The sequence below is a fragment of the Pleurodeles waltl genome, chromosome 11 (genome assembly GCF_031143425.1).
Source record: "Pleurodeles waltl isolate 20211129_DDA chromosome 11, aPleWal1.hap1.20221129, whole genome shotgun sequence".
Lineage (NCBI taxonomy): Eukaryota > Metazoa > Chordata > Amphibia > Caudata > Salamandridae > Pleurodeles > Pleurodeles waltl.
In genome coordinates, this window is record NC_090450.1 from 485,814,399 (window position 1) to 485,825,746 (window position 11,348).

General features: G+C 41.7%; 1 protein-coding gene across 1 annotated transcript in view; it reads left to right on the forward strand.

Annotated features, from left to right (window-relative positions):
- The window catches only part of LOC138265113 (thiamine transporter 2-like), a 238,088-nt gene extending 229,362 nt beyond the window's left edge, over positions 1-8,726 (forward strand). The window contains exons 5-6 of the mRNA XM_069212655.1: positions 8,100-8,241; positions 8,706-8,726. Coding sequence (XP_069068756.1) covers positions 8,100-8,241; positions 8,706-8,726 — 163 coding nt within the window. The remainder of the gene's footprint in view (positions 1-8,099; positions 8,242-8,705) is intronic.
- Positions 8,727-11,348: the final 2,622 nt, after the last annotated feature.

Sequence of the window (11,348 nt, forward strand, 5' to 3'; positions counted from 1 at the left end):
TCAATAGTGTCTCTACTGAAAGTAGTTTCTAAATGAATATTGAACTAATTTTCATTAAGTACATTTATATGTTATGTTATGTTATGTTATTGAGACTTATATAGCGCCAGCTACCCAGAGGCCTCGTAGCGCTATATAGTCCAATAGTGAATGATCAGAACCATCCCAGATAATAAAAACATCGTCAATGTATCACACCCATGATATCACTTTGTCCATGTAAATGTTGTTAACCTCAGACCAAGCCACTTCTTTCTCCCACCAACCCATATATAAATTAGCATAAGTGGGAGCAAGGGAAGCACCCATAGCTGTCCCCTGTTTTTGCAGAAAACATTCATTGTCAAACATGAAAAGGTAATGGGTCAAACAAAATTGTAGCATGGACAAAAGCATTTCTGTATGTTCAAAGAACTCAATGGGCCATGTTTTAAAAAAATATCTGCATGCTCGTATCCCATATTGGTGCTTAATGGAGGTGTAAAGGGAAGTATATATATATATATATATATATCCCAACAAACGCGTTGCCTGCTCCCTAAGCATGTCTTACGTAGCAGACCACAGGCCACGGCTCTTATTCATCCAGCGTTTATTGAATTAAAAATGACAGCATAACCTCTACGCGTTTCGGAGCCTCTCGCTCCTTGGTCACGAGTATAACTGATAGTAGTAGTTATAGTTAGGACAATGCTTCCATAGAAAAAGAGGTTTTTTAACTTGCTTATATTTTTGCCACCATTTGACGAATCTTCATGAATTTTCCCAAAACTGTGTTGCAGTGATTCTTGTTGTGCACAGAAAGTTTCTGGGTGATCCGTGAAGTGGGGGTAGGACCTTTGGAAATGCCTACAGCCTGAAACACAGGGCGGAATTACATTACATTTGGCAGAAAGCTAGCTCTCGGTGCAATGATTAATCTCTTGTGATTTGATGTAAATCTGTTCAGTAGTATAGAAGATTTTTAGGGGCAAATATATTTGTATATCTCTTGTCGTGAATAATTCGTGAAATTCGTGAATTTTCATGAATACGCGTGCGTAAAAGAAGCGTTGCAATTGGCTGACAGCAACATGACTAGAATGTTGTGACCACCATTTTATTTTACAAGATACTGTCCCCGGGGGTGAAAATTCAAATTAAAAGTGACATAAGGGGTCAGGGTGAAGGTACCCTGGCCCCAGGCGTGTGATATAGGTGTGTTTTAGGGACAAAATATAGGTTTAATATAACTTTGTGTCACGGTGCACGATATTCATGAAAATTTATGAATTTCCGCTAATTATTTACAAAATATTCACGATTCTGGAAAGATTTGAAAAAAATCACAGATTAATTCATACATTAATTCATTCACGCATACATGCACTCAGAGGCTCAGGCACCCACTCACACACCCACTAAGACACTCATGCACCTACTCAGACCCACTCATAGATTCACACTCACACATCCACTGACAGAGACAGGCACTGTGGCCAACCTGCGCTGCACACGGCCAAAGGCCATGCATGGCACAGGCTTGGCTGCTTATAATATATATTATAGTTAGGTTCTGAATTTACTCGTACAAAACCATAGAAATTCAGCAGTGTTAGAAAGTGGATTATTGGTAAGGACAGGTAAGCACCTACACTTAGCAGTAGCCCACTAATCCCTACTTAGGTCCAGTTAGGTCTCAATAAATTATACCCAGCTCAACCCTTGGTAGCTTGGCCACAAGCCACAAGGCTTAACTTAGGAGACAAGTGTGTAAAGCATTTACAAATCACAAAACAGTAAATAAGTAAAACATAAAACACAATAAAAATCTATCAACAATTTATATAAAAAAGAGTATATCTTTATCTTTAAAATGATACCAAAATTATTAAAATCAGACGGTGGGAACCAGAGATATGAATTTTTAAAGAGTTAATGTTTTCAAGTGCATAGAAACTAAAAGCGCAAATCTGGTCATCTGGTCGCACTAGACTGGGGCAAATTCAAAGTTTGAGGCTGACAGTGATGGAGCCCTGCTCGGCTACAGCAAGCGGGAGGCCTCGGTCAAAAGTTTACCTTTGGACTTAGGGTCTGATTCTGAAAAGTTAGCGCCGCCTTTACATCATTTTTTTCCATAAATGTGGCGCAAACTTACAAAATACAATTATATTTTGTACGTTTGTGCTGCTTTTAAGTCAGAAAATGTCGTAAAGGCGGCGCTAACTTTTCATAAATCAGGCCCTTAGTCTTTTTCTTGAAGATTTTCTTCAGTGGGATGAAGTCACCAATCCGATTCGACTTCCCTGCAGCCCTCTTCGGATGCGCACTGCAGGATGCCTCAGTGAAGAATTCTATCTTTGGACTTAGGGGGTCATTCTACGGGCCGCCAACAGGCTGGCGGTGCTTCCTTGCCCATTGTGACCGCGGCGGTAAAGCCGCGGTCAGAAAACCAGGGCCGGCGGTTTCCCGCCGGTTTACCCCCGGCTGGGCTAATCCTCCATGGCGGCGCTGCAAGCAGCGCCGCCATGGGGATTTGACCCCCTTACCGCCAGCCTGTTTCTGGCAGTTTTCACCGCCAGGAAGAGGCTGGCGGTAACGGGTGTCTGGGGCCCCTGGGGGCCCCTGCACTGCCCATGCCACTGGCATGGGCAGTGCAGGGGCCCCCTAACAGGGCCCCATTAAGCTTTTCACTGTCTGCTTAGCAGACAGTGAAAAGCGCAACGGGTGCAACTGTCGCACCCCCGCAACACCGCCGGCTCCATTCGGAGCTGGCTTCTGTGTTGCAGGGCTCCTTCCCGCTGGGCCGGCGGGCGCTACCTTGGGTAGCGCCCGCCGGCCCAGCGGGAAGGTCAGAATGGCACCAGCGGTCTTTTGACCGCGGTGCGGCCAAATGGCGGTTCCCGCCAGGCGGGTGGCAACCGCTGCCCGCCGGGGTCAGAATGACCCCCTTAGTGATTTTTCAAGACGGAAGTCTTCATCCGGGCCAAAGCTGAATCTTGATCTGACGTCCCTGGAGCCGTCCTCAGATAGGCTGCACAGGAAGTCCCTGTCAACTTTTACGTTCAAACTTTGTCACTTTTTTGGAGGTTTATCCTTCCGATGGGGGCCATCCCTGCCATAGCAAGCCAATTTCGATGCAAGGTCATTTGATTGTTTTTCCAGGAGCCCCTAGTGAAAACCTGGAAGTCTGGGGCTCCGGAGCTTTTCAGTGGGACAAACCTGCAAGTCAAGCCGGGTCACGGTTGAGGTAAGCCGGCTTGACTCACGATGGCGGGTCGGTCCCTTTTTGGGGCTTTTTTCAAAAGTTCTCCAAACTTCTGGATCTTCTTCCAGAAGGACTTTGAAGGTCTTTTAGGAGTCCACAGCTCACCCAAAGGTTACAGAAACTCTGAGTTGCTCCTTGAGGGTTAGGACTCTAACTCCCAGAATGCACCAGGTTCAAATCCAAAAATGAGCACTAACCACTGGTCAGCTGGTCAGTTCCTTCAGGTTTTGATGCAGGGGACTCTGGATAGCTATTTTGTACCTGTAGCAAGCTGGAAGTCCCTTCTTGAAACTGTTGAAGACAGGCAAAGTCATTTTAGTGGTGGAGCCCAAGTGTGCAGCTGGTGCAGTCCTTCAGAGTGCAATGTCCACGTGCAGGTCAGGGGTCCAGAAGGGCAGTCCTTCTTCTTCTGATGTTGTTCCTTGTAGGGATCTGAGTAGTGGGTGCATCTCTGCCCTATTTTACCTTGCTCCTTGGGTAGAAAGCGGGGGGGGGGCAACTGTCCAATCACATGCAGGCCACTACCCTCTTGGATGACCAGTAAATCAATAAAAGCCTGATTTAACCCCATTCTCTCAATAATGGCCCAATATTTTACTCTGTTGACCATGTTAAGTGCAGAGAAGAGGGCCATAAATGCTAAGTTAATGAATCCTCTCCTTGCCCTAGCATGCTTCCCAATTATTAGCTGGATGTTCAGGCACTGTTTCACAATGCTCAGAACTGGATGAAAACCATACGGCACTCTGGATAGAGCATGCCTTTCCTCTAATTAACCTCTAGTTTAGCAGCCAAAATTCTACCTAGTATTTTCAGGGAGCTGTCTAAGAGAGAGATTGGGCAGTAACAACATGAAGTGTGTTTGTCCCCTTTTTAAAAATGGGAACTACCACAACCTCCTTCTAGGATGGAATAAATTGCCCTCTTGTGACCGCTCTAATAACATTAGCTTGTAGTGGAAATCAAACGTACACATTATCTTTGGACATATCGAACAGCATACCATCTGGGCCAGGGGCCTGCCCAAAAGGGCTTGACTTAATGGTAATTGTCCCATCTCTCATATCAATAGTCTTGCTAAATTGGACAGCATCCTCATAGCTGCCAATTACTAGTTTCTGGCTATTTGAGATAGTATCCTTATTTCCCAGATTAAAAATGTTAGAAACATGATCCACCCACACTGGTATTAAAGATTCCATCACAGGCTTTAGATATGCTGACAAAAAAGGCTGATATACCAACTTCCAAAAAGCAGAGCTAGCCCTACATTTTGTTGCCACTTCTAACTCTGCCCAAGCTTTCTTTCTACGCTCTGTTTTCCTGGTTTTAAAGATTTCTTTATACAACCTCCTACCATTCATTATGTCTACCTTTGAGTGCAGTTGTTTTAAGAGAACTGACTTTAACCGCTTGTGTGCAGCTTACCTGCATGATTAAACCAGCCTTGTGGGGTGTCATTTTTGACAGGTTTACTTAAGGTGAGACCATGTGATATAGAATTGGGCATGAAAGAGGTCTAGAATATTCTTTCTCTGAAGATTTTATCAATGGAGGTCAGCATTGTAATTGGATGGGTTTTGTTCTTTATAAGTCTATGTAAGTATTCCTCTTTATCTACCCTTTCCCTTTTAATTCTGATACCTTTCCTGCATGTATTTGATAGCATCAAATTTTCCTTGTAGGCTCTGTCCTCAAGTAAGTGTAAATCTAAAGTGACAACAAGTGGGCTGTGATCGCTCAGACAGGAGACGTCAACATTTTAATCTCTCAGTAAGATAGTTATATCCAAGGGCAGCATTACTAATTCTGTTTCACTGCAATGCCCAATTCCTTTATAAGTCAGAGGGAGAGGTGTCTCTTTTGACCTGTACTCTTTAGCAAAGGCCAGATTTTTTGACAATGTAATCCTGTTTATAGTCTCCCCCTGTGGGACATGCTGGAAATGTATCATGTTTCAGCATTTTATGCCACACAATGACTTCTTACTAAAGTTACACAATAGTAGATTGAAATCTTCAACCCAAATTAGTAAAACCTCTTTTGTCTGACCATATTGAAATGTCATTAAACTAACTTCTAGGTCATCTATAACCATAATAACATACATATCAAAAAAATGCAATAAAAATTAATCAACATTACAACAAAGGAGTTAGGAGTCTCCAAACACATTGATAACAGAGAGTAGAAACAGTTACTTCTGTCTGGAGTTTGGTTAATTTGACTGAGATCATGAATGCCAAGCCTCCTGTGGCTCTGCCTGCCCAAAGTGGAATAGCTTGACTACGCATACAATTAAAAACTTTTAGACAAAAGTCATCAGGAGTTCAGGTTCCTTTCAAGCAAGTGATATCATCTTTAGTGACAGACAATCAGTCCAGTTTCCTCAACATTGAGTGAATTCCCACTATGTTCCATAAGAGGACCGTAAGTCCCTACTTTTCAGTAGCGCAACTCATTTTGTATCATCCATTCCGCTAAGTGTCTGTGGTCAGTGCCCAGCAAGTTTACATCAACTGAATCATCAAGCATCAATCTTGTTATCCAATGTGGATCTAATGACCAATATCACCTGTTAAATGGTGTTGAATTTTTCAGTGTGACCCAGCAGAGTCATCTCAAGGGACTCCAGCATGATGTCTGCCTCCACACTCCATCATGTTGCATTTCACTGTGTTTTTCCAGTGCTAAAATGCCCCCCTTAAAAGGCACAAATGTGGTGTAAGTGACCCAGCTATAGAAAGGTGCCTCGATAAAGACTGTTGTGTCACCCTTTCATCCTACTTTTGATTGCAAATCCACCACTGTGACTGTGTCACCCTTTCATCCTACTGTTGATAACAAATCCACCACTGTGCCCCTAGTGTACGTTTACATTTGTAATCAGCTTCTGGGCGAGTGCATGCAAGCAGGCCCCTAGGTCCAGGGCCTGCAAAGTTTCCTCCATTTGCTCATCGTCACCAGGGGGGCAGTGCCCTTGTGCCCCAGCGCACCTGTCCTCCTCAAATGGAATTACAGAAGGCCCTATCCAGGGATAGGCATGCCGGACAAGTGACATCCACTTCTCAGACCCCACTACTTGATGCTCCACGCATCCTTCATTGGCAAGCAGGGCCCATGGACGGGACTACCAGCGAACATCCATTCACCCTTTGTGCTATCCAAACATGGCGGGTCACCTCCCATGCCCCCTCACCTGTACTCTGCACACTCTACTCTTCTCACACTGCATGTTACCCCATTCAATAAAGGGCATATCACTTTAGCTGTTCCCTCCTCAGAATACCCGCCCCGCTGCTCCAGATGGCTTTCAGCAGCAGAGGACCAACCTGGGTGTCCACAAATGTACTTCAATGCCTCACTTCATGCTGATAAAATGTGGTGGGGCCCCACGTTTGAGTCCCCAACCTGTTTCTACCCCAGCGGCAGCAGCTCAACACGTGTCCCAAGACTGTTCTCCACCCATAGACTCAAGCAGCTCTGACATATTGTGATAGGCTCCAATCCGAAGGACACTCTACTTTCTCCTGCCCGGGATCGCAGAGACATGGTCCACATTCATCCTCATTGCTTCACCCAAGCTACACTTCTTCAGAAGATTGAAATGACTGAGCAGGTGGCCATGCTGCTTCAGAACATTGACCGGCTATACAGCAGCCATGCAGGAGCAGCAGTGGAGTACGTCTCACTTTATCTTACGCTTGCCCTCACCTTTGTCATACCCAAGGCTTTTGACAGTTTATTCACATAACTGGTCAATAAATATCATGAATTTCCCTAATACGGTGAGCTAAAACTGTTCTTTGTTTAAGTTTTTTATTTTCCCGACTGAAATTGGGGTGGCTCCCAGTAGCAATGGTGAGATCTTTAGCTTTGGTGCCACCTACATCTGTGATCTCAATAGTGGCTGCATTAAGGAACATCAACATTCAATCAAAACAGCAAAGAGCATATCACAGTTGTGTCATCAAAAAGGCACATTAGAACAGTGATAGATATACCTTCCATTTCTTAATTTTTCAGTTTTCATTTCACTAATGTAACATAATTTCATTTTCATTGTGATAGTCTCCTGATATCTTGACTTTCATTAAAGCTCTTCAGGACAGTTTAATCTTGGTAGGTCGTGCAGAAAGTGAATCCCAGGGAGTAATTCCAATGATAAAATACCCACCTGCATACTTCTAAAAGTGAGTGAAACCTGGATGCAGACTTCAGGTCCTGGAAGCCACAAATTTCAGAGACATCAACTCAGATTGTGGCCCGCAGTGAATGCAGTACAGTTACATTTTGGCAATATCAATACAAAATCAATGTTGTAGACATACTTGTTGCCTGGTTTTTGTAATTTTCAGTCTTCGTCTAAGCACTTAATATGTTTACTTTTCACTGTGATAATCAAATTTCTTTTGAGCAGTTAATACACTTCCATTTTCCATTTTTCACCTAAGCAGTCTCCTGGCTTTGTGTAATTTCCCTTTCACTGATGTTTTTCTGAGAACTTGCTTTTGGTACAGGGCACTAGAAATAACTGTGTTAGACATTTTAATTGATAAAATAACAAATCGACTGGTCTACCAAAGCAGTAGTACAGCTGTGTAGCACTTAGGGAGATATATTTTTTATCCATGCAGAGGAATGATCTAGGCATTTGGTAATCCTTGTCTTGGATATGTTGACAAGGTGATGTAGATCTGCCTGTAGCTAACATAGCTCACGATTTCTCTTTGGCGTACCTGTAAAAAATAAGCCAACCAAAGCCACACAAAATATTTCTAAGTTGATGATTCCTAACAATGGAATGTGAGAATTTTAAGAAAATAAAGCAGTCTCCTTTCTTCTTTTTCAGGTTCCAGATTGCAGCAAATTTAAGCATGGCAAGATATGCTCTTGTTTTTGGGATAAACACTTTTGTGGCTTTGGTACTACAGACAATTTTAACTGCAATAGTGGTTGATTCTAGTGTCCTTGGGTTGGACATTGTTACACAGGTAAGTAAAAAGAATCGTCAGATTATGCTAAACAGTAGGTAGTCCCAGATTTGTTTGAAAAGCCTGAGAAGTGCCTTCACTATTCCTCCTACAATCTTCAGGATAATATATTTGAGATAGCATTTTCTAGAAATGAAGGGCCCGATTCACAAAGGTTAACTTAAACGTTTGGTCTGAACTTAGACCAAACATGTAGGTTTATGACTTTGGGAATTCACAAAGGGCATTTACGAGTACTATCCCTGAGTGTGAACCTAAAGATAGTACTCGTAAATTCCCTTTATGAATTCCCAGTCATATACTTAGGCTTTTGGTCTAAAATTAGACAAAAGGTTCAAGTTTACCTTTGTGAATCAGGTCAGAACATTTCTGCAACAAATCCTCTTGAAAGCAGCACGTGCAAGGACAAAACATACTTGAACACCAATATGGGTCATGCATCTCACACTCATTTATATTGTCAGGTCAAACTGAACATCACGTGAGGAAACAGTCATTCCTATTGTTTGATGAAAACAAGTGAAGATGAGATCAGTATATCCAAAAATACCTTTACAAGTGCTAACGAATGATTAATAGACATATCTTCATGTTTCCTAACCAATAAATTGCTCTGTTGCATAATATATTCCATGTTTTAATAATAAAGGGCCTGATTTAGAAATTGGCAGACAAGGTACGGCATCAAAAGTGTAGGCTAAACTCCTAGTCTACCCGGCCTATTTTAATTTGGGCTGCTCCTCAGAAGTTCATGGGTGGTGCTCTTGTTGCATGTGGAAACATAAAATGAACTCCCATAGCCAGAAGAAAAGCTGGCCATTGTAGTATGTGCATCAGATAACCCACCCTAGTTAGGATGGACAGTCTGATGCTTTTTTCTTCCTGCTAGTCACTGCCAGAAAATCATGGTGGTAACAAACAGCCATACCCAGGGAAAAGACTCCATGGTTGGGGGAGTGGGTGTCACTATTAACTTGTTTTTCAAAAACAAACTCCTACTTTGGGAGTTTGTTTTTCAAAAATAAATGATTTGGTGGATATACATTAAAATTGATGGTGACCGTCAACCAGACTTTTTGTACCTTTTGAGTAGTTACCATGACAACACTTCTGATGACTGGGCAGAGATCTATTCTGGGCAGGGGTGATCTCTCAATTTGGTGGGCGGGCAATCCTCTATCAGGGTAACTGGACATTATGTTCTTCACTTTCTTTACTCATAGGCTAGCATCGTCCAAGCTCTAAATCGGGCCCATAATTTTAAGCACCGGACCTCCTGTTGAATCTGACATATTATGAATATCATTCATGACTACATGCCCATATGTTTTTTAATTTATAAAGGTTCATCTCCTTTGACCCTGGCCGAACTTAGAACCTGATTTAGAGATTGGCAGACAGGTTACTCTGTCACAAACGTGATGGATATCCAGTCCGACATATTGCAATTTCTATATCATATCATGGAATCTTAGTATGTTTGTGATGGAGCAACTCCATCCGCCAAACTCTAAATCAGGCCCTTAGTGTTTATCTTCAAGTTTGCGTGTTCTTTCTATGCTCCCCTATGCCTTTGAGGCATTGAAAAACTACTTTTAACTAAAGATTGATATCTGATGAGCAGTGGTTTAAAAGCAGGACATTCCTCTGCTGTCTTTTTAGAGGTCCTATTCACCCTGTTTAGAGCATTGTTTTCTAAATAAATTAAGCTAACTGTTCTGTGAGTTCAATAGGTGATCAACCTCACTACTTCGAAATTATTGCATTGAGTTGGCACTGCATCAGTGGCACTAAATCAACATTACTGCAACTGGTTCCCATTTGTTAGGATGCTGCTACATTGAGTAGTGTATATTTAATAGAAAGGATTGGTTTGGGTTCAGTTACTTGTTTTTTATTAATCTACTCTAGGATTGACGATAGTGCTACACAAAAGTTACTTATTTAATTTATTTATTATAATGTCATTTAAGGATAAGTTATGATGAGTATTAACGTAATGTTACTTATTTTTTATTTAATTAAATTAAAATACATTTTGAGTTAGGGTTAATAAAAGGGTTAGGTTTCAGTTATTTATTTATTTGCATGAATGTAAGCAATTTTGTCATCATTTACTGTAGACCACCTTCAACTCCCTATGTGAGGGCAGAATGAGCATTCCAGTGCTCTTCTCTGCCAGTGTCCTTCATTCGTTTTTTTATCACAGGGTTGCAGGGCTTCAAGGGAAATGAAGTTTCTGACCACATATGCAGCAATACATTTAGTCTCATTTTTGACAAACTCTTATATAAAAGCTCTTGATTCATGAGCGGGTCCAAACAGGAGGTTGTTGATATATTTATATATGTCTATCCCACTGCATATTTATACACAGTGAGATTTAGATATAGCAGAAGCTCTGATGGCAATCATTTCAGGAAACCAAACACCTTTACTACTGGCATTGGCTATTGGCCTTTTCTGCTTTAATTTTTTGTTGGTGGGTAATAATAAGGACGTATGATGCCTATTTCTTAATGGTAAGGACATATGGGTAAGGTGCCAGGCCTGATTTCCCTGTCTGGAAAAAGGTATTAGTATTAATAGAGGTGAAGTCCTGGTGTTGCATGTTAGGTTAGGATCAAGTACTCTTATAGAGGTCTGACAGAATACACTAACTAGAATTCCAGGTCCAGTGGATCTATGACCTTTTCTGCATTTCTCCATATGAGCAACCATAGCCCACAATGAGAATATGTAGGTTAGCACTAGACCCATCAAAAGGGGAATGTGATAAGAGAGAAAACAGAGACATTGGACATCACCTGTTGGACATGTCACTCTGCTGAGCACCAATGTCATCAGGATAGAATAGACAATATTTCTTTCATAATTTATCTTTAAATAGAATCATCTTAGACTTGCAATAATACATTACCCACCACTAGAATATCCTAATGTCTGAGACACTTTGTGATATTGGTGGAAATGAAACATAAACATATATCACATGTCTTTTTGCCTTAAACTCACTCCTTTTTAAAACGACTACTGTCTGTAATCTGAATATACACTCTGACATACATTCAAGGCAGTTTCTTATATTGTAATACAAAGAAACATTT